Source organism: Glossina fuscipes, unplaced genomic scaffold, assembly GCF_014805625.2.
Source record: "Glossina fuscipes isolate IAEA_lab_2018 unplaced genomic scaffold, Yale_Gfus_2 28, whole genome shotgun sequence".
Classification (NCBI taxonomy): Eukaryota; Metazoa; Arthropoda; class Insecta; order Diptera; family Glossinidae; genus Glossina; species Glossina fuscipes.
In genome coordinates this window covers 9,026,340-9,049,166 of record NW_023998423.1, presented here as the reverse complement: position 1 = coordinate 9,049,166, position 22,827 = coordinate 9,026,340, and the positions used below count along the sequence as shown (strand labels likewise).

Sequence of the window (22,827 nt, the reverse complement as noted above, 5' to 3'; positions counted from 1 at the left end):
GCAGGAGCAGGAGCAGGAGCGGGAGCAGGTGCAGGAACAGGTGCAGGTGCTCCCTGTGCTGGTGGTGTAGCGATATTGGTATCTAATATCGGCTCGCAGTCGAATGTACGTTTCCTAGATGCCATCGTACGCAGTTTTGTGCCAAGCACTACACCCTCACTGCTACTGTCAACCAAAGATGTTATGGTTGGCGAGTCACTTGCCAAAACAGGAACAACAGGAACTACATCTGTAGCTACCGAAGTATCTTCTGTACCATTATAGTAAACACTACTGTTACTTTGTATGTTTTGTATATTCAATGCGGCATTTTCGTCAATTGCTTCCAGGTTTGGGTTTGCTTTATAAGTGTCAATAATGTCAGTTGCATTGTTGCCATTTACATTGGAATTGTCATCTACTTGCATTGGGGCACTAATCGGGGCTTGCTCTTCCTCAATTTTAGTATGGCTATTATCAACGTCAATTTCCATTTTACTTTCATCTGTTGGTACAATACCATTCTTCAATTGATAATTCTCTTTCTCCAACACGTCTATACGTTCGCGCGTCGTTTTAAGTTCTTGCTGTAAAAACAATATGGTACTTTGCATGCCCTCCACATCTTCGTCCAATTCCTGCAGAAAATCATCAAGTTCTAAAGCGCATTCAGAAAAATAATAAGTTTTTGGTAAGAGTTCTATAATAATTTTCCTTTGCTTAAATTTGATGGTCCCACCTGATTGCGATTTTTTCACCTCCTCACTGAATGACTTCTGCATGGCCAATTCAGTTTCCAACTTAGCCAAGCGACCATTGGAAGTCATTTTACCCAATTCCTCATTCTCCTGATATAATAAACGGCATTTGGCCATTAAGCGTTTGCCCGTATTGGAATCGGGTGTGAATTTCCAGGCTGATAACTCATTCTGAGTTTCTTCTAATTTAGCTTTGGTAGCTTTTAGCTCTTTTTTAAGTTTCTCAAATAGTAAATTAACGGCCGGATCCAATAAAGCCGTGCGCAAAGCTACGGCGCTAGGTGCCTGGGCCGCCTTATACTCAGCTATTTGGCTCTGCAAGCAATAAAGCAGATTCGAAAGCTAAAATACAAAAAAAAAAAAAAATGTCTCGTACAAAAAAACTAACCACATAATCTTGAAATTCTAGCTCCTTGTTGGCCAGACGACGCATGAGTATTTTTTCTCGTCTTTGGGCATCATTAAATTGTTGAGTAAGGCGCGATTGTTCCAACTTGAGACTATCAACTTCTTCTACATTAAATAAAACAACGATAATAGTAATTTAATCACTCACTACATATATGTCATATTCTGTAAGCTCAAAACATAAAAAGGACTATAAAAAATATCAAAAATAAATAAACATGTTTCCATCTTGATGAAGAAAAACATGTTTTTCTTTTCACTTTTTTTTTTCGTACAAACTTAGAAGCAGAGAATAACAAAATGATTGTGAGTGAGAATGAATTTCAAACAAAATTACGAAATCATACCAATACTATATTTATGCATACATTTGCATACGTGTGTTGATTGTAGATGTTGTTGCTGTTGTAGATATTGTTGTACTTATTGTTACTTTTATCGGTTAAAAGTGTCATTTTGTGCGTTTGCAGACTCACTTATATACCGTTATTAAATTTGCTTTCAAAATATGATAGCGTAGGAGATAAATATATGTACGAATACAGCCTTTTTTTTTTTAAGAGACATTGTCTCCCATTAAAAGAGAAAATGGTAGATAAAATTACATGCGACACCGCTTTTTCTAAACAATATTCAGTGAGAGGGAATTTGATATATAAATTACACTTGACTTTTATTATTAAAAATAATGCTTCTCCCCATCTTAATTGCTTATAATGAAAGAAAAATATACACTTTTTCCTTGCTTTTGAATATTTTTCAATTATTTTTACGTAAACACTCTTAATTGACGCTTTTTTGAACTTTTTCCTTTCATGTGATTTTTTTTTTAATTCATACCATCTCTGACATTTGCGCACTTATATATTATATTTCGTTTCAAGTCAATTTACATTAAGCAACGGAATAAGTGATACCTATGAAATAAAGTATAGACGTCATACTTATAGTACGCGAAGTTTTTAATATGAATGTAAGAGAATGTAAATAAAACGTTGTTAGTTTTAAGCAGATGTAATGTTTTTATTCTATATCACGGCATTCTGTTGCTTAATATAAACTGGCGATATGTATATTAAGCATGCTTCTGCGTAGCAGCCAGCATTTTGACACAATATTTTTTAGAGGGTATTTCACAACACAATTTCTACCATGATATATATTTTCAATAGTTTTCAAATGAATAATATTGCTCTTTAGAGATATTTTGACTTATTTATTTCCTTTAAATAAGAGCATGAAACAATATACACACACGCGAATTGTTGTTAAGTAAACAAGAATAAAAGGCGCGAACAGAGAGGAGCTAGTAGTAGCAAAAAATACTGCTTACATCATAAGATGTATACAATTATATATTATAGCTGGCATTAGACGACCAATTATCACTGTTTTATTACATTGATCACCGATTTTAATCCGTTTCTGAAAATGTGTTTATTACTCTTTTATTTAACTTTTTGCAAGCATCATTAAATGCTTTGTTTCTTTTATATATACGTATATATATATATGTATATATATACATATTTTTTTTTTCTTCTTTTATTTCATTTAATAAGGCAAAAGAAAAACGGAAATAATTTTCGGTTTTTAACAATTATTGGTTTTCAGGCACATCACTAATTATACTAAAATTGTCTTTACTTTTTATTTTGGTTTATTATTTTATCAATTTTTCGTCTGCACTTGTTATGAAAATATAAAGGAAAAATATGCATTAAATATCTAAAAATTTGGAAAATAAATTATTTTTGTTGTAAACGGTTTTTTCGCTAGTCACTCAGAGCACTTTGTTAAAATTAAAAATAAAAAAAAGAAGAGGTAAAATGTTTAAGATTTTCTAAAGTTCTCAAAAGTCAATAAGAGTGTTCGCTGACATATAGTTTTCAAAAGATTAACTCGTATGAGTCCAGTGTGTGAGAAGCCAAACTGCCTTCAACACATCACATAAAATTTAAGAAATTGGAAGTCTATATAAGAAATCTATGACAATATTTATATAATTTGTTTTTAGGCGCACAAAACACACACATACACAAAAGTACACAATCTATTTATTTTATTTATTTTTTTTTTTTCATGAAATCTTCTGAATGCTGTTTTTTCTTCTTGTTTCGTTTTGCAAAATAAAAACTGTTTTAATTGGAATTTGAATTATTGATTTTAATGTTTTTTGTGGAAAAAATATACCTTCGAGCTGACGTTGACGTTGTTCGGCAGCAGCTATAACAACAGCAGCAGCAATTGCATTCGGGGACGATTGTTGGTGTTGAGCTGTTGAATTTGCTGCTACCGTTGTCGAAGTTGTCGTTGAGATTAAAGATGAAGATAATGGTGGTGGTGGCGAACAATGCTGTTGTTGTTGCTGCTGCTGTGCATGATGCGTATGATGCGCATGATGATGGTGATGGTGGTGATGATGTGAATGATGATACGCCGTATGATGTGTACTGTTAGTAGTTGGTGCTGTATTTAGCTCTTCGGAGCCAGACGGCGTTGGCGATGCCGGTCCCGATAATAAACCGGCGTTATTGGAGGCTGACGACGACCCTCCCATTGCCATAGACGATGACGAGTTTTGTAAATTTTGTTCATACTGTTTAGACATTTTTTCGTAACTATTCATCAATGGTCTCTGATGATCGTCCAAAGTCATTGCAGCGACACTCATTTGTATGGAAAGACAAAATTTTAATTTGTCTTTTGTTTCTTCACAGTTCTAGGCAAAAGTAAATTTTTGTACAAAAGTTAATGTTTGCTTTTTTTCTTGAATAATTTAGTTTAATAATAAAAGTGCCTACAAAAGGACACATTTTTCTATTTTAAACTAGCTAAACTTTAATTTTTGTCATCATTATTTATTTTAGTTAGCAAAACAAACCTACATAATTTGTATGTATGTATTCGGGTTATTGCTTCTACTTTTCTTTCATATACAGAGAAATTCTTTTTTTCTTTTTTTCTCTATTTGTCGTTGTCAGACTTTTTGCAATACTTCTTATAGCCCGAGACACTCAATTGTTTCAATTGATAATTACACTTACTTTTCGCAAAATTTCTTAGCAAATTTTTGTGAAACTTTATAAAATGTTTACTGAAAAACACTTTTTTCATAGATTTAGATGAAAACCTCCACTTTTAAACGCATTTATTTAAGAAAATATTCACTGGCAAAGAAAATACGTCGCGTCAGAAGAAAAAGTAATTCAATATGGTGGACTTTACAGCAGAGTTGTAAAATAACAGAGTTGTTTTCAGACTAGACAATCTCGTAAAAAAGATCGTATATACGTAAAATTACATCAATGCAAACAATTTTACTTCGTAAATATATAAAATAGAGATTTAAATAACATTAAATTAAGAATTAAGGTTACGAATAGAAATTAAATTAAAAAATTTTAAAGTAAATCTAACGCTTTAAAGATAAAATACTATTTTCAAATATTATTCGCATTAAAGGAAGTCACTCTTAAAGAAATATTTGAAAGAGTTCGATTGAAAAAACCGTGTATATGATGAAAAAATGTAACTGAACATATCGAAATTCGGAAATCAGTTAAAATAATGGATTTAATATGGTAAATTCTTCTTGACTCAAAATATTTTGCAACGCTGTAGACAATAAATTAGTTTTGTTTACAAAATAATAATGTCGGTAAAAGTACAAATTTGTAGACGTTTAAAGGATTTAACACGTGATGATTTAGAAAAACTTACCAAAACTGAATTAGTCGACAAAGTTATACAGCTGCAGTCATATAACAGACAGTTAAAGAATATTTTGCATAAAAAATTAAATGAAAGTGATAATGATGACATGATAAAACTAACTGAAAGCGGTGAACTATCAAAAGATGGTGGCACTGAGGGCATAGAAAGCACTGAAACGATGACGACCATTGAACCAAACCAGGAGAAATCGTTATCGAGAAAATTTGATTTTAGCAAGTAAACATGCATTTGCTTCTTATTATTGTAAAATTTCTTTAATCTCTTTTAGGACTTTTAAGCGCCACGTTTTATTAAAGCTTCTCTATTTTGGTTGGAATTATCAGGGGTTTGCTTGCCAGGAAGATTCTAACAATACCATTGGTAAATCTCCGATTTTTTCTAAACTTTTATGTTTTTACGTTCGATGCGTTTCTTTAGAATTCCATCTCTTTAAGGCGTTAACGCGCACTTGCTTAATTGAGTCGCGATCTTCAGCCAATTATCATCGATGCGGCCGCACTGATAAAGAAGTTAGCGCATTTTGTCAAGTTATATCCATTGATCTGCGCAGTAAATTCCCGGAGGAACACCAATTTGAGGAGTGTTACCTTGAAAAGGAATTTGATTATTGCGGCATAATGAATCGAGTTTTGCCTAAAAATATTCGATGCATTTCCTGGATGCCAATACGGAATTATTTGTTCAGTGCCCGTTTTGATTGCGTAACGAGGACGTATCGTTATTTCTTCCCTAAAGGGAATTTAAATATTTCAGTATGTATTTACAAAAAGAATAGTTGTGACGATCTCTAGTTCTCAATTACATTTTAAAAACTACAAGGCGATGCAAGACGCTTGCAAACTATTGCAACGTCATACTGATTTCCGTAATTTATGTAAAATGGATGTACACAACGGTGTAACGAATTATGTACGGCACATAGAAGCAGCGAACGTTCGCTTATGTCCCCATGAAAATGAAAGCAAAAATAAAGGTCTACATTATATTTAGATGTTACGGTTTTGATAAGTACTTGCTTTTATTCTTTTGCAGGTTATGCTATGCATTATTTGGAAATCAGAGCTAATGCTTTTCTTTGGCATCAAATTAGGTGTATAATGGCAGTTCTTTTACTAGTGGGTCAGGAAAAGGAAGAACCATCTGTTATTAACGAATTGCTGAACGTAGAGAAGAATCCTTGGTAAGGCAAAATAAAAAAAAAATTTATATTGTAATAAAGAAAAGTGTGCTGCAGTAAGCCTCAATATACTCCAGCCGTGGGGTTTCCTTTAAACCTCTATCATTGTGAGTTTCGGGATAAGTCTGAACAAAAAGCAATGAATGAATCCCGACAAGACATAAAAGACATACGCGATCTTACTAAATGGCTTCATAGTGAAAATAATTTACGTAGACTGATAGAAAATCTACAAAGCGAATGGTCTCGGGCACAGATAAAGTAAGAGAAAATTTTCAAATCCCATAAATTTTATTACAAAAACGTCTTCAATTTTTAGAGCTACCATGATACGATCGACTTTGTATGATTTGGAACAACTACTGGAAAATCAGTTTAATGCTATCGATGTCAATTTTCAGATTTCGCTTCTGCAGGAGGATGTTAAATGTAGAAGCTATCAAAAGTTAATGAACCGTAAAAGATGTGGTAAGTGAAAGTAATTAGGATTTAAAATTTTTGTTTTGCTTGCTCTGACAGTACGCTTAATGATGATATGCTCCTTTTCTCGGTATATGTACATATATTCACGCATTTCCGCGACGACGACCTTGGCAGATTTTCACATAGACAATTTAAGATATGCTAATAATAAAATTTACTTTTTGATGCATTTTTTAAAATTTTAGAAAGCTTGAACAATCGCATAGAACACTTTGTTAAAAAGCAGCGTCTAACAGTACCGAAGCAGAAGGACAGCGTAGAGGTGCAAGAGTTCAGCATGCCGTAAACCTTTCTGTAAGAAAACAACAAGCGCACCCTTTACGAGACGGTTCGTTTAAGCATACTTACTTTGCATGTATTATAAGATTAACGCAAATTTATAAAATTTCAGATTATTTTATACAACATTTCATTTTTTATATATTTGTACATTAAAAATTTCAAGCCTTTAACAAGAAAACAATTTAGGAAAAAATTTCATGAAACCTTTTTTTAATATATTCCATCTTAAAGCAAACTTAATATTATGTCGGTATTAACACGTATTCATTTGCCTAATTAAATAAAATAATTAAATAAAGTATATCTAATTTATGCAGTTTAAGGACCCATGGATTTGGCCTTTTGCAGTCTGAAATTATTTAATTATTTAACGTTCATTTACGATAAATTATTTCTTTAAGACACTTGCCTCCTTCGGAGAACTTTTAACATAATCGATCCTTCTCTAACATTTTTGAACAAAGCTATGGTTTCCGCATGACTCATATCTTGCACTGATTGCTCATTGATTTCAACTATTTCATCACCTTTATTAACAAATCAGAAAATCGTTTAATTATAGTCTTGTTAGATATTTCGAACTTTGTTTACCTGCTTGCAAAGAGCCATCATCAGCTGCTTGTCCACTGGGGAAGACTGTCTTCACGAAAATACCTGTGATATTTTTAACAGAGATTAAATATAAATTTCATGACTCATATAAAACGTTCTGCTATCATTTCACTTACCCATGTTACCTTTGGGTGAATCGCGGCCTCCCACTATGCTAAAACCTAAAGATTTCATTCCAGGCCCTTTGTAGAAAGTAACCGTTTTAGGCAAGGCTCGTCGTGAACCTATTAAAAGCATAAGAGATACATAGAAGATTGCGTTTTTCAGCGGTAGAGTTCATCTTAATTTCCTTAACCTTTGTATGATAAGCAGATAGCATGATATGGAGACTGATCATCCACTACTTACCGTCACTCATTGAAGCTCTAATAACTTCAGCCATCTCTTCATCTCTTAGAGAAAGTTTAGGTACCGGCAAAGAGGGTCGGTGATGTTGTAGCATTGTCTTGTTTGGGATACCTGTCACCAATGGAGAGGAGGAGGAAGCGCAGGACGAATTAAGTGTAAGTGTAACATAATTCTTGCCACCATTCGAGGCAGGTACATATAAACTTTTTTGCTGATGTTCAGGTGTTATGGTTAACTTATTAAATGTTAGAGCAGTTTTACTTGTGTAGTTAGGTTGTAGCTGTTCGCGTAGTGTTGTGAGTGATGATGATTTTGCATTGAGATCAATCAGACAAGCTGTTGTCTGAGTTGCATTCTTTTCAACAGATCTTTCTTCACCATCATCGTCACTTTTACAAATGGCATCATTTTTATTAATATTTAAAGTGATTGTAGTTGATGCAGTCTTGGTAGTGTTGTTAGGCTCATGAACATTAAAGTTAGGTATTTTAGGACTAGTACTGTGATTAGGTAAAGCAGTAGAACTCGAATTAATAGGTTGCAAGAAAAGACTTAGTCTGGAAGAGCTTAGACGGGAATGAGCAAAACGCAACGAACGATAATGCGAATTCGAGAGATTAACTGAGTTGCGTGCATAATGGGTACGGGCTGGGAAGGGTCCTTGGATCGCCTTATCATTTGTTTGACTAAGTTGATTGGATAAGTAATTCTTATGGTTGCTCAAATTTAATGAATTATCGCTTGTATCTTTGGTTTTGTCTTCATCTGCATTCAGAGCGGACGCTCTGCTGTATGCGTTCAACTTTTCGGAGCTTTGTGAAGCGCGCCTATGTTGCAACAACTGCCACTTCTCATCATCGCTTATCGTGTGCGTTGCCAAAGCTACACTGCATGATCGATGGTTATTATAGACAGGAGTGTAAGCTGGTAACTGACTTATCTCTGAGTGTGTAATTTGATTGTTAAGCTTAGTGTTTGATAAATCCAAATTACGCTGACCTGAGGAAGAACGTGCTCTTCGAAATATACGCTCCATTGTAGTGGCATCCGTCGAGTGTCGTGGCGTTGAGCAACGCCGATGTTGCATCAATGGCATAGAAGGCGGCATACTCATTGCTTCCCCAGAGCTTTCGACTGTAGAACTTAGAGCAGTTGTGCTAGTCAAGGAACGTCTATCATAGTTCTCCTGTCCATCGCCATTTAGATCCTCCAATGCCATTTGTAAACTATGCAAATTAAAACTATTCAAGCTGTCGGTACTTTGAGCTCTATTCGCATAACTTAAACGTTTACGCGCCCTTGCCAAGTAGTCGTTACGACCTTGGGGAGGTAAAGGAACATTATTTTCCCTTCTTTCTAGATCGATATTTTGTTCTTGTCGTGCATTCAGAGAACCATCAATTTTGATTTTCGTGCAAAAATCAGTAATGGTGGTAACTTCGTCGTGCGCAATCACCAGAATCATACAATTGTCCACAAACGTGTTAAGCAGTCGTTGAACTTCTTGGAAAGACTGTATGCCCCGCAAGTGATTGCCGTTAACATTAACTATCTCGTCTCCCAAACGCAGGCGGCCATCTCTATAACATATATGTATGTAAGCAAGAATAAAACATATTCAGAATTCATAACCTCAAAAATACTTACTTTTGAGCCATACCGTAAGGTTCAATTTCGACAATCAAATAGCGGAATTGCGGTTCATTGTTAACAGTTTGCACCGTTTTCGGAGAAAGCACAACACCTATGCAGTCCTCTTGGCATCTGCGCTCCAATTTTATTTGCCTGAAACGTCGGCGAATAGTTTCCGTTTCGTAGTCGTAATTGTAGCCACCCAAAGAAACAGGACCGCTTAGTGTACTGCAAATACTGTTTGATCTTATGCCGTTTCCGCCACTACCGCCCATACCCTCTGAAGAAGTTAGCGATATCAGAGAATTTCTTTTCAGAGTACCCGAAGCAATTGATTCTGTATCTCCACTCGAGACACTAAGACCATTACTCAGGCGTGCTGTATTAGCGTTGTTACCACCATCACTATCATAACCCGATTCGTTTGAACTTAGACAACTACTTAATCTTTGGTAAAGCGGTTCCCAGTCCTTAGAAGTGACGCTATCGTTCCGTGAAACGTCAACGCCGCTGCCCACACTTGCGTTGGACATTTGCGTCATAACCAATGATGTTTTGGATGGCGGAGAGCAGTTGCTAATAGCACTGTCATCGGAAGAATAACGTTTGCCGTTTAATAAGTCATTCCTATAAATCAGTTTGCCGCAGTTAGTTGACGTAGAACCAACAATCGATAGGTTATCAGTCATTATCGGATCATCAGAGCCTACTGCTGGCAAAATTGTTGATTTACGATGTTTCAGTTGCGGTGATGGTGCGGAAGAGGAGGCTTGTAAAAACTGATCTCTTTGCAAAGTGAGATCGCTAGTGAGAGTATGAAGACTTAGCAACGATGGTTGTTTTACTACGGAACCGTTGTTCTCTTCGGGTAAAACCGATAGTCGGGAGCGCAGGAAAGCATAAGGGAAAGCACCTCTTCTATTGGCCGTGGAATCTGAGCCAGTTTGAGATGTAACCAAATCATGACAATTAGTCGAGGGCGTCGCATTAGCTATATTGCTTACATTGACTATATCATCGCAACTACTTGATTTGACGCTATCTACGGTCATATTTTTTATATCTTCTTTACATTCTTTTACACTGTTGTCTGCGGATCTCTTTCTTTCGAAATTCAAACCATCACTAGGATCATCGCATTTCACATAAGAGCAGCTAGCCAGCTGACTAGTAGAACTACTGCGATACAAACTTGCTGTAGCCACTGCATGATTATTGGGCTCAGCTGCTTTCACCAAATTGTGCGATTTGTGATTCAGCATACCAGTCGAGCCGATGCGATGAAAGAAATTCTTCAAGACCTTTTGGGGTTTCGGTGGTAAACCATGCGTACTTGTATTAACGAATTTCTGTGAAACTCCATTACTTTGATTTTTTATCGATTGATCTTTAGCCTTTAGGGTTTCAGCGGATTCCGATTTGTATTTCTTCAAAGAGCTTTTGGGTGTGTGATCTTTTTTGCAATTACCCGATATGTTGTTGGCATTTGTGGTGGATAATGTTGGTGTTTGAAAAATGCTCCTTAAATCACTTTGAGATTTGTGAGTATTATTGTTATCGTTACGCTTTAAAATATCCAATTTCCGGCTCATACGTTTGCCCCAAGTGAATACTATAATGAAAGTATAGCATAAAATGAAATATTTTAAAAACATTTGTCATCGTAGTCTGCCGGGTGATTTTTATTGGCGATGTGGTTAAGAAATTCTAATTTAATTTTCTTTAGCATCGAAGCATTCGAAGAGAGTAACAAAATTGCCTAAAACCTAAAATATATTTTAAATTAAGCGCTTTTGCGTAAGTATAAAACTATAAGTTTACATTCTAATCATAACGCTCTAATAAATTTTGACGCTCACGTATGGTGAAAGAGGCCCGCAATTCATTCTACATATATATCTATAACCACAAGTCGGAAGCAAATCGCACAACAACAACAACAACAACAACAGCAACAACAACAACAACATATACAAAAAATGTACATACAGATATGCCGTTGTTGCTGCTAAGATTGTTGCAATGGTTAGGCGTTGCCAATAAGTCCAACTATCAACACCAATCAATACTGAATTAGTTACCTGAGTAAGCGTAAAAGAAAAAATTGTATTTTTCTTATGCCTATCGCAGAAAGAAATACGAAATATATTAATTTGAATAAAGCGCTTGTAACGCGACATAGAAAAATATTAGGAGAAAGGAGATGTCGAAACTAATCCTTATTCTTGATCAGAGTAAGATTTTGGGAATATTTTCTCATGACTCACACGAATTCATGTAAATATTTTTTCACTGGTGAAACTTCCAGAGCAACGAATAGTCCGAACAGTATATGTTATATGTAGAAAGATAACCTGTTTGTGTCGAAATTCTCCGAAGATCGAGCACCTGCTTAAAACAACGGAACCTCTTTACTGTAACACTAGTTAATACTCTATGCAATTCCACTCAGTTTTAAAGACATGGCCTGTTTCCCATTCAGAGATTATACCTTTTGGTGTTATAACTTAAGGTAATGGGTATCCGCGATTCGCCCTAAAGCGAATACAATTCCTGAAGTTGAACTCATTTTATTTATTTATTTATTTATTTTTTTTTTTTGGTTTTTCTTCTGCCTGCGTTTCTTTCATGCCTAGTCAACCACAATAAGATGTCGACGACAACGAAATTATTGTGGCTGGCAGATGACGATGATGATGTTTTCGTCGATGTTAGACTACGAAGACAACAGCGACGATGTCGACGCCAATGATCAATGCCATTGGCAAAAATATAATCAACATGAACACGTGCCGTATATTGTTAATCTATAGTTTGCTTTAATAAGAGCTCGAGGAACGCTATCTTAAGCCCCACAGTGGAGCTCGCTCTTACACTGGAACAATGTCAATGAGTTCTTGAGGCGAAGGCTTTTATTGCAAGTATTGAGCTGAAAATAATTGTAATAAATTGTAAAATAAGTGCTTATATACTGAGTGGGTCATATCGGTTTTGTGGTATACTTGTGAAAGGTGAAATGAAAGAGCTCGTGTGACAAAGGAAAAATTTTCGCTTTAAAGGCGAGATAATAGTAAACACAATATGTTTATTACTTTTATTGAGAAAAGGTTGGGAAAAGTAAACGATTGCAGATGTTTATGGAAAGTATTTCTTTCTTTCAGTTTTTATCTACAATGATTCTTCTCAATTTGCATAATTTTATCGCATGAGTCACATTAACTCAATATCAATAATTTAACTGAGATTTATCCTAAATTTAGTCAACATAAAAGTCATTACATAAATTGTTGCATAATTTGCTTTTTTTATATTAGAAATTTTGTCCCTTATTGCTTGGCCGCTTGGCATTAAACACATTCAATAATCTTTAAGACATGTTTGCAATTTATTTGTACTTTTACCTCGAAATGATGCGAGTTCATAATAGTTCCTTTGTTCCTCTTATGATTCGTTATTTGTCGAAACCTACACCGCTAAGATGATTTTTATTAAATTAAAATTGACAATTAGAAGTTTATCGCTCATGTTCATTTCGCATTCATTCGTAGTAGACAGTAAGAGGGACGATCGTAGGTTCTGCTTTCCTACAGAATAGTATCGATAATGGACACATATGCCTTATTGGTAGCTTAAGAGCCTAAATCGACCTAAGTATGCTGTTTGGCTTATCCCTGCATTTGTGCGATTGCTCTTAGGTTTCTCTTATCTCTTTTATGGCTTTTCTCGTACTCTTCGAAAGATTTCTAACCAAGAAGAATATGCACGCAAATCATTTAAGGTTAACGGTATTAAGATCCTTTAAGCTCAAAAAAGTTGATCAACTTGACAACATAGCTTTGCTTATTTTCGAACCCGTAGAACTATTTAAAATGTTACGATTTTGATCCTTAAGTACTCTACAACACTTCGCCTTATACAGTCAAAAATTGTAATATAGCTTGTATTTCAAGAGAGATCTTATGTAGAGAGAGACTCAAGAAATACATGCATAAATCCGCATGAACTTACGCAAGTATTAACGGTATTGGATACAATTATTTGCTGTGCGATTTTTGAAAAATTGACCAATCAATATGAATACCCCCAAATCTGCTTTTTTGCGGTCTTTTTTTGTGCGATCTTTTTTGTGCGATCTTTTTTATGCGATCTTTTTTAATGTGATTACTATAAAAAATAGTTTTTGTAACACAATTAAAGAGTATTTTTTTATCCGATGAATAGGGAGCGTACTCTCGCACAAAAACAGATTTGAGTGTAGATGCTTTAGATGATCGCTCAATTATATCGGATATACAGAGCAATCATTTGCGACATTTGATTTAGGCTGTATTGAACGTCTTTTGTTTTCGCGGTAAATTGTATGGAAAACTTGCTTTTCGTGCCCGAGCTCAACTTCAACATTTCTTCTTTCTATTTTCTTAAAGTTATTTGCTCATCAAAAATTTGTCCTAAATTGATTTACTCTTTAGTGCAGACTTGATGCTCGTCAAAAATCTTACAAACATACATACATACATAAAAGTATCCGCTAGTTAACTCAATTTTTTTGGCCAAGAGAAGACTTTCCACTAAACGAAAATATGTTTTATAGCGAAGTTTTATATATATCACTCGCAAAGTGCGCAACCACACATGTACATTGTGCCAATGCTGTATATTAAGATTCGTGACGTCTAACCATGTCAATTATATTCGGAAGAAAAGGGTAAAACGAGTACTTTCAGTACATTTCACTTCCTGAAATCCTCGCGTCGTACATTTGCGAAAAGTCACGTACAAACTCAGAGCGATGAACGAAACTTGGTGTCACAAGTGATTTGCTCGTGCAAAAGTTGGATTTGTGCCCGAAATTTTTTTCAATTTATTCTTCGGATAAGATTACATTTTCAAGGCAGTCTATGTTAAATTTTGATGTAGAAAGCTTAAATTAGTCTCACACTATGCCACGGCTCATATTGGGTAGCTCCCGAAACTGTACCAGAATTATTAAAGGTTAGGATTTAAAAAAAAAATCATCAAAACTCTACAAGCATTTAATAGACCGGGAAAATTTTTATTTTTAAACATAAAGAATCTTTATTGTTGTTACGTTACGACAATATTTTGATTCGCATTGTTTTTGTTGTTTTTATCACAAAACAGATATGAAAAATATTCATAGTTTAAAGCGACATTAACAATAAATCAGCGAATATTATTACAGTCGTAACATAATATGAAGTGTATGTATGTGCGCGGGTGATAACGAACGCTTTGTTTATTTGTAGTAAATGAAAGAGTTGAAAAATACCACCTCCGCATTTTCGAATGAATGGTCGCATGGTTAGCAAGCGGAAATGGAGAGACTGCAGAATGGGTTGCAGGAGAGGAAACCGAGTCTGTCGCGTTGAGAATAAATAAAAACATTTTTTATGACGCACAAAAACAATAAACGAGTTGTAATAATCGTAACTGAATGAGCACCGCCCAACTTGCTGACCATCTGTTCCACTTGCCGCATGCAAAGGTAAATTTTTATATTTTCGCTCTAATGTATGCCATATCTGCTGCGATTTAAATCAATTTTTAATGGTTTATAAATTTTCTACGAATTTAACTATGTACACACAAATACACACACACACACACACGTATATATACATATATTTGGCTTAATGAGGTTTTGAGGAATTGTTTGTGTGTCCACTTATGAATAATACGAGTTGGAAATCTTCATCATTATCATTTAAACGGAAATGGTGTTAATTGATTCAAATATTTTATACTTTAAATAAAAAAAAAAAAGGAGGTTAATCGCTATTCATGTATTGAGGTTGTTAATAACTGTTCCTTTGATGAACGCATCAAAATCCTCTTTTACAAAGAGGGTATTTTTTTCTCTGGCATGGTTTTTCCCCTTTTCTCCAATTTTTGTTTTTCTCCCAAGTTTCTCATCAATCTTTAGATCTTCCATCTAATCCAAATTTTTTCTTCCTCAAAATTTTGCTCAAATTACGACAAACTAATGCGTTGGCGTTGATTTTCAGACATTACATTGATCAGCGACTTCTACTGGTAAAAATGATAAAGCAATGGGAAATACCAGTGTACCTAACGCTTGAATTCGACGGTTTTGGCTTTGTTCTACATAAACTGACAGTTTTCCGTCTAATATTAATGACTTATTCAGCGTACGGCGACGCTAATCGTGGAGGGGTCATAATTCTTCTTCTTCCAAGTTTATTACTTTTGTTGTTTTTATGACGAAATCTGTTGCCGAAGCTTACCAAACACATTCAGAAGCTTATGGTGATGATGTTCCATCCTTTCTCAATTGTCGGCTTTGGTTTCTTACGGCGACACGAATTGTCCGAAAATGTCATTTTTTGGTCGCTTGTTGCAATAGTTATCCAGCGTACTCACCAATCATACCGCCTCCTAATTAACACCAGTGGAGCATGGCTTGGCTGGCACGCGTCTCCGCACAGTCGAAGAAGTGCGAAAATGAGCTGCTGCGTAACTCGCTGCCAAGCCAATAACTCACCATGTTAGCAAAAATATTTTAAAAAATGGTCGAAGCTATCTTGATTAAAATGTATTTGCGTCAATTCTCTACAATAAATACCTTTTTCAAGTGAAATAGTGATCGCAATTTTTGCAAACACCTAATAATTCAGGCAAGCGACCGAATAAAGATCTTCCGAATAAAGACGAGTGCAAACTGGCAACAAATAAAAATGTAAGGAGTGAAAAATCGTTGCTTTTCGTGACTGCATTAATTTTGTTTCTCAATGGCTTGAGTTTTCCATGATGAGTTTTTTACATATTTTTGGAAAAAAAATTGAGAAACTGAGAATGCTCACCACGTGGTATAAAGAAGACAACAAAGCATTCTGGTTGCTACAAGAACGTTTCTGATGAGAAGCAGACTGAAAGAAAAGCCTCAAATTCGTTGTTTCCCAAGAGCCTGAGTTTTAAAACTCATTTCAGTCCTCTGCTATCTGAAGTTTTTGGTGTTACGGTTGTTTGTTCAAAAATAGTAAAAAATGTTAATCGATCGACGCTTGCTTCTTTAGGGGCGTTCAGCGTGGCTAGCGAGTGTGATTCATTTTTTAACCGTTCAATCCTTTACAATCTAGATCACGACTATAACCCTTGTCGCTTGAGATTATGTTTCAGGTATTTGATCGATGTGTTCGTATATACCCCACATCCTTTTTCGCACGAAGTTTTTTAAGACCCAGATGAACTTAAAATAGTGCGACTTTTTTTATACGAATTGATGCAGAACTAGAATCGTGTCTTTCTTCGGCGTCTGCCTATATAATTTCCTCTTCTGTTTGGTACATTGAGGTCAATGTTGAAAATGAGTTGAGTCGGATAATTTTTATTACCGCTTCCCATACGACGCCTTATTTCGAAAAGTCTCTTTCCAAGTTGCATTATTTCCTGATACTAAGCTGATGCGCAAAATTTCGATGGTATGGACGGAATTTTTGGACCCCCTCTTTTAAAAGTAAATAAAAGGCTGGCTAGAAGGTCTAATTTTAGGATAAAATCTGGTTCCAATTAAAAGTAAAAACTTATAGAGTAGGAAGCTCATCTTTTTAGTATTTGATGATGAAAATAAATGAAGAGGAAGGCCTTTGGTCAGAATAATAATTGTGCTAAATTTGAACGGCGTCAGCCCACGTTTTTGAAAGTATGGCTTTATATGAAAACAAAGCATAATTTATGGCATTTTTAGTATATGACAAAACTAAAGAAGTGGTGTATTGTATTTAACCGCCGATCTTGTGCGACTATCATCTTTTCATTTATTCATGCTTATGGCTTAGAGTACGCATTGGTGCATGTGAGCTTCGCGCGCATTGGCTATATGCGTAAATCTACGTAAGTGTATTGGTTCTAGAACACAAGGCAACTTGACGCCTTTTGTGGCTGGTGTGTGTTCCAAATTGTAACCTCAGCTGCTCGCTTTCATAGTGACTTAAAAATAAAGATGATTAAGTTATAACGAACGCCATTACGGATAATTATTCACTGAAACGAAATAAGAACGTCTACTTATCCATATCAGGGTTACTAATTACCTCGAGCACGATTGTTGCAATTAATCATCTTCAAGTTATATGATTTGTTGTATTCTAAATACCTTTAAGCTTTTGATTCAAAGTCACTAGTCACTGGCTATTTTGACTCAAGGCTCAAGGAAAATAGTGACGAGAAACGAAATTTCGAACGATTTTTCATTTCGCGATTACACATTTGGTTTCCGTTGTGGTTTGTTATTTTCACGCTCGTTTCATTCGCATCATAAATTGAAAATTTTTAAATTTCTTTTTTTTTTGTCGTACTTTTATCATTTTCCCTTCGTCTTGCTTTTTTGTTTTTTCTTCCTACACGAAGACAATAATATATATTTATATATATATATATATATATATATGTATATAAATCAAGGTAAGCATATCAAGGCCATTTGTGCAGATCATACCTCAATTATTTGTATCTTCTCTCACTGATTGGTTTCGTCTTTATTCGAGATGTGTCTCAGAGATAAATAATATCTTTTTTCATATTTTATTTTGCAAAAATTCTTTTCAATTGCAATTATTTAAGAAAAATTCTCACGTACTCAGCGCAACTTTAAGGTCGATATTCATAAACGCGTACTTTTATGGTTTAACTTATCGCTAAGTGTGCGAATTTTTTCACGTGTTCAAAAAGACTTATCTCAATAATTTGCAATATTTTCTCAAATAATTTCCTACGAACAAGAACATTTATGTATATACGTTTTTATTTATTTTTTTTTTTTTTTTTTGCTTTTTTTTTTTATCAAATTTCGTTAAGCAGATCTGGAATTTCATTTCAAAAAGAACACAATTTATGATAATTCATTCGAAAAAAAGTGAACTGTAGAAACCAGTCGAAGGTTTTTATTATTTCTATGTTAATTTGAATTTCTTGTAATTTATTAGACATTTATAATTACAAAAAATTAAATGTGAATTTATTTATAAAGCTCTTGCAGATAGAGATTAGTGTCAGCTAAACATTTCAAAATTTACGATAACTAATAATAATAATTATAATAATCATATAATAATATCCACAAAGAAGAAACAAAGAAAATCTTATACGATTTGAGTCGAATGTTCTAACGTTCTTCACCTACATAATGTAAGAGGTATAAACTCATTATGGATATATACATCTTTTTATACCGACCAGATGGGGGCTAAGATGGGGGTATACTCATAATGAAGTTTTATTATATGCCTAAAAATGGATTAATTCTAAAATGAATATATTAGGCAACGTGATTAATTTTGTCTTAATAATACCATAGCGATATGGGTAACAAATAAAAGAACTTGGAGAGTAGAATGCGAAAAGCCTAGTGGTGGGTATGCGAGATTCGGGCGCCGCTCAATATAACCTTCTTACTTGTTAACATATACAGTATGTAGATACATAAGTCATTTCATATATTGGATAAAAGAAAAGTTCGTGGCATCTCTGTACTAAAATTCTTAGCTTTAATAGTGAATTTTACTAAAACAAATTTTGACTAATAACTTTTCAAAATCATTATGCATTCACAGTGAAACTTTTGGGTCTTCTAGGCGAAAAAATAAATGAAATGATTTTTGCTAGCTTTACTTTTCAAGTGAACTACACTCTATCAGTAGGGTTTTATAAAAAGGGAAACAAATACGAAAGCTGAACGGTGCAAAGCTCGAACCATAAAGTGAATATATCAAAACTTTCCAGCCAGGATTGTTCCATTTTTAGCCGAGTCATTAGAGATGTTTTTGACTAAGCACTTTGCTTGATGGAACCTTCATTTCAATTGCTTTAGTCGCAGTTCAGTTGTTAATGGTGGGAAGTGGAATCCACCATCTGATCAGGTTGGACCAAATTGTACTTCATGTTTCTCTTGTAATCGCACTAAGCACAAAACACCGCCTCACAGTTTCATCCAACTCGAACTTGGATCTTTTTCGCACATTGTTGTTGTGTGTGGGAGGCAATCGCTCTTCAAAAAAAAGTTTGATTTCATTTCAGCACCGATTCGCTTATTTTTTCTATAAAGCCTTATGCAAATGATTTCAAATTGTTTTGTGTGGTAAGGTGTAGTCTAACAAGGATGATCTGTGATGAAATGCAAGCCTTGGTCGCTTTTAATATTGAAAGGTTTTCGAAATTTTAACTTGTCTTCAAAGCGCAATTACTTTGGAAATTCGCAAAAATGTTTAACTAGGTATGGGCTGACGTCGTACATTTCGTATGAACAAAGCTGCGCAATTGTGCCGCCATCTGCGAGCAAAAGCGCCACGAGAAAGTTTCCTTTTTTCTTAATATGTTGTGCAACCTTCCTGTTATGGAAAGCAATTAGTAAAATATGACTCTCTTTGCCAAAATCGTGAATGACAACCAAAATATAAAAATATTAGGTCATGCAAAAAATCTTCGCGGGATGGTGCTAATGCCTAATATATATCGAGCGACACTCACTTGATTGTCTTAAATGAATCAAAGTGTGCTCAAAAAGTGACCCTTTCATGATCGCATTTTTTGTAAAGATACTTTTTTAACTCTTCGTTCTTCAAAAAAGTTGTGTTGATTTCAAAATGAGTAAAATATCCGAAGAAATTCGCTATGTGATGCTTTTTTACTATAAAAAAGCTAAAAATACTGCAAAAAAGAAAAAACAATTTTGAGAAACGTACGGTAAGAATGCTAAAGTAAACGTAGGACCCAGGAATGGTTTGCTCGATTCTGCTCCGGAAATTTCGATATCAAAGATACACCTCGCTCTGGCCGAAATGTCGATGAAATTTTGCATCTGATGGAAAAAGACCGGCACGCAAGCTGCCAGGAATAGCAGAGGCATTAAATATCAACCACACTATAGTTCATTTGGAATCATTTGAAAAGAACAGGCTACAAAAAGAAGCTCAAAACTGTGCAGTCTTTTTGCATGACCCAAATATTATATATATTTATTGGTTAAAGATATGCATAACATCAGTTGAAAGCTTCGAACTGAAGTCGCCTAAATTGAAAAAAAAAAACAATTTTCAAATGTTTATAAATTTAAATTTTAAAATATTTTATTCATAGATATGTGGGATTGTGACCAACGAACCTAAATTGATTCTGCTTTCTTTTCGCACCACAAAAAAAAGTGATTTTTCTTTTTATTCTTTCTTCTAATGCTAACTTAACCTTATTTTGCTTTTCGTTTTTTTTTTTTTTTTGCATTTTGGTTTCTCTACGATTACTTCCTAGTTCCTTAATAAAGCCTCTTGTTACGGGTAATTTGATATGGATTCTATTCTATGCATTTTTTTTTTTTTTTTTTTCCTCTAGTATTACAAACCATTGATTTCTCTGACTGGTAATAACTTTATTTCATTTCTCACTTTTTGCTTTTTTTCTTTCGTTTTCTTTTTAATATTTTCTGACAGAGATTTGTTATTTAATACAGAATGTAATAAATAATAATAATTCTGGTATAAGGTTGTTTTTTTTTTTTTTTTTTTTGTTTTTAAACCACTTAACAATGTGTGTGTAGAGACAAAGAGAAAGAACGAACACCCCGCCCATTCATCAATTAAACAAGAAAGATTTCATTTTTGTTTGATAAAAGCTCGATAATCTTATAGATGATTGGAATCTCTTTCTTACAAATAAAAACCAAAAAAAAAAAAAAAATCGAAAAAAAAATTGAAAAACAAAACAAATCATAATAATAATCGTACATACCATTTCTTGAGCTTGAGCTGGGACTGGTAGTAGTTGTAGTCGGTGCTGAAGTTGTTGTAGTTATAATCGAAGTTCTTGTTGCTGCTGTTTCTGCCGTTGTTATCAAACTATTAGTATTGGATGTGTTGTTGCTATTTGCAGACACAAGTATCGTAGAAGATTTCTGTTCATCATCTAAAACCACAACTGGTACAGCGGTAACCAATTTATAGTCAGGTAATTGAACTGTAAATAAATGAAAAAATATATATATTGTTACGGTTTTGCTTTTTGGTTGAACATTTACAGGGTCCTTCAATAAAAAATGCGCCAACATCCAACGGGTATCGCGAGTCAAGTAAAAACTATGAACCCTGATTGGTTGCTGAAAATGCATAACCAAGGTAATGATTGCTTTAGAAAACAAAATTGTTTTCATCAGTCTGGATATATGAATAGAGACAACATTGTCATAATTATTTTATTTCTGGGTTTTTGTTACAATAATCAAATGTAGACTTTTTATTTGCCTTTTATGGGATGATCAGCATATCGTAACAAACTAGCAATCTTTGCAGCACCAGGAGCTAAGAGGTCACAAGTGAAATAGCCTGACAATCTCTCCAACCGTAACTGGTGACAAGTTAGGTGTTCTTCTTGGGTTGAGAGTGGATTGAGAGCCGTACAAACACTGGTGCTATCGACCGTTACAGCGAATGGGTGCGTTGCGGAGCACGATCACTCGCCACACATTAGTTTTATCACGGTCTCCTTTTAAGCGACAACTTTTTATGAAAGGCCCTATATTGCTTTCAACTTAGGAAGCCTGCCGTTTGCAACACATTTTTTGTTCGCAAGTTATTAATAAGACACTAACGATATCATGAGGTTGTTTCATTGGCCTACTTTTAGGTAAAACCCATGATATCTTCTCTGTAATTGCTTTTGAATTTTCAGCCGATCATTTGTCAGGGACTATATCATATTAATAAAAGTAGTATTGCACTTATTGCCAAAAAACTCTGGTCCATGAACGTTCGTAACAATTTTCCCTTACTAATAAGATAAGAAGTGTCCCAGAGTCTAGAGGATATTGTGATCATTGTGTGCTAGGGGGAAGGATGTTGGTGATGACTTAAATATTTCTAATAAAAAAAATATATTTAATTTTTAATAGAATAAAATTTTTAAAAAGTTTGCGAAATTCAGAAAAAAACGTATACGATCGGGTACTTTTTTTTTGTTTCTAAGAACCAAAAAAGCTGAAAGAAAAGTAGGCCACCGCATAGCTGAACGGATGCATAGCTGGCCATTGGCAAGTCGGTGTTCACGGGTCCAAATTTCATTTTCTAGTAAGTTTTTTTTGTGCGCATAGAGTTGGAGTTATGTTCGGTTGTTAGTGTTTTAAGTTTAGAAATACTGTAAATTGTTTACTTTAAACTTGGCAGATTCTTCTGATCGATTTTCTCGCTTGTTAATACTGTTATAAGTGAATTTTGCGGTGGTTTCTGATCGATGTTCTTCTCCGTAATCGCTATTAATTCTGATCAATGTATACTGTGTTAATCTAACGTGCTTTGAAACGTGTTATCATCCCTCCGAGTAAGTATTTTGCGCATAACGAATTCCAATCGCTCCGCTAACAACTCCAGAACTAATCAAAAAAGTCACAAC

The 22,827-nt window shown here is 34.5% G+C and overlaps 3 protein-coding genes across 8 annotated transcripts in view; 1 reads left to right on the top strand and 2 right to left on the bottom strand.

The window, feature by feature from the left end:
• LOC119636539 (pre-mRNA-splicing regulator female-lethal(2)D) overlaps nucleotides 1-4,368 on the bottom strand; it is a 5,302-nt gene extending 934 nt beyond the window's left edge. The window contains exons 1-5 of the mRNA XM_038031934.1: nucleotides 4,193-4,368; nucleotides 3,339-3,867; nucleotides 1,126-1,250; nucleotides 719-1,052; nucleotides 5-637 (exon numbers count right to left, since the gene is read on the bottom strand). Coding sequence (XP_037887862.1) covers nucleotides 5-637; nucleotides 719-1,052; nucleotides 1,126-1,250; nucleotides 3,339-3,819 — 1,573 coding nt within the window. The 5' untranslated portion in view covers nucleotides 3,820-3,867; nucleotides 4,193-4,368. The remainder of the gene's footprint in view (nucleotides 1-4; nucleotides 638-718; nucleotides 1,053-1,125; nucleotides 1,251-3,338; nucleotides 3,868-4,192) is intronic.
• Nucleotides 4,369-4,791: 423 nt separating this feature from the next.
• Nucleotides 4,792-6,980, top strand: LOC119636681 (tRNA pseudouridine(38/39) synthase). 3 transcript variants are annotated; one of them, XM_038032219.1, is made up of 9 exons: nucleotides 4,792-5,099; nucleotides 5,152-5,243; nucleotides 5,301-5,635; nucleotides 5,703-5,856; nucleotides 5,916-6,063; nucleotides 6,118-6,321; nucleotides 6,380-6,528; nucleotides 6,729-6,871; nucleotides 6,935-6,980. In XM_038032219.1, exons 1-8 carry the CDS (start codon nucleotides 4,801-4,803, stop codon nucleotides 6,827-6,829), a joined length of 1,482 nt encoding a protein of 493 aa, XP_037888147.1. In that variant the 5' UTR covers nucleotides 4,792-4,800; the 3' UTR covers nucleotides 6,830-6,871; nucleotides 6,935-6,980. The 3 variants fall into 3 exon arrangements, with proteins under 3 accessions (XP_037888147.1, XP_037888148.1, XP_037888146.1); XM_038032220.1 differs by lacking the exon at nucleotides 6,935-6,980 and having other exon boundaries at nucleotides 6,380-6,403; nucleotides 6,462-6,528; nucleotides 6,729-6,820; XM_038032218.1 differs by lacking the exon at nucleotides 6,935-6,980 and having other exon boundaries at nucleotides 6,729-6,932.
• Nucleotides 6,981-7,030: 50 nt separating this feature from the next.
• The window catches only part of LOC119636680 (putative GPI-anchored protein pfl2), a 112,206-nt gene continuing 96,409 nt past the window's right edge, over nucleotides 7,031-22,827 (bottom strand). For 3 of the 4 annotated variants that reach the window (XM_038032215.1, XM_038032214.1, XM_038032216.1), the window contains exons 4-10: nucleotides 21,175-21,399; nucleotides 9,433-11,029; nucleotides 7,786-9,365; nucleotides 7,554-7,661; nucleotides 7,417-7,479; nucleotides 7,235-7,352; nucleotides 7,031-7,174 (exon numbers count right to left, since the gene is read on the bottom strand). In XM_038032215.1, the coding sequence (XP_037888143.1) occupies nucleotides 7,144-7,174; nucleotides 7,235-7,352; nucleotides 7,417-7,479; nucleotides 7,554-7,661; nucleotides 7,786-9,365; nucleotides 9,433-11,029; nucleotides 21,175-21,399 (3,722 nt within the window). In that variant the 3' untranslated portion in view covers nucleotides 7,031-7,143. The remainder of the gene's footprint in view (nucleotides 7,175-7,234; nucleotides 7,353-7,416; nucleotides 7,480-7,553; nucleotides 7,662-7,785; nucleotides 9,366-9,432; nucleotides 11,030-21,174; nucleotides 21,400-22,827) is intronic. The other variant, XM_038032217.1, reaches the window with a different exon arrangement.

What these genes read in the sequence shown, in the direction of transcription:
- LOC119636681 (XM_038032219.1), top strand. Translation starts at nt 4,801, where the DNA reads ATGTCGGTAAAAGTACAAATTTGTAGACGTTTAAAGGATTTAACACGT. An exon ending in AAGGGAATTTAAATATTTCA is followed by an intron (nt 5,636 to 5,702) that starts GTATGTATTTAC and finishes AAAAACTACAAG; the next exon opens with GCGATGCAAGACGCTTGCAA. An exon ending in AATGAACCGTAAAAGATGTG is followed by an intron (nt 6,529 to 6,728) that starts GTAAGTGAAAGT and finishes TTAAAATTTTAG; the next exon opens with AAAGCTTGAACAATCGCATA.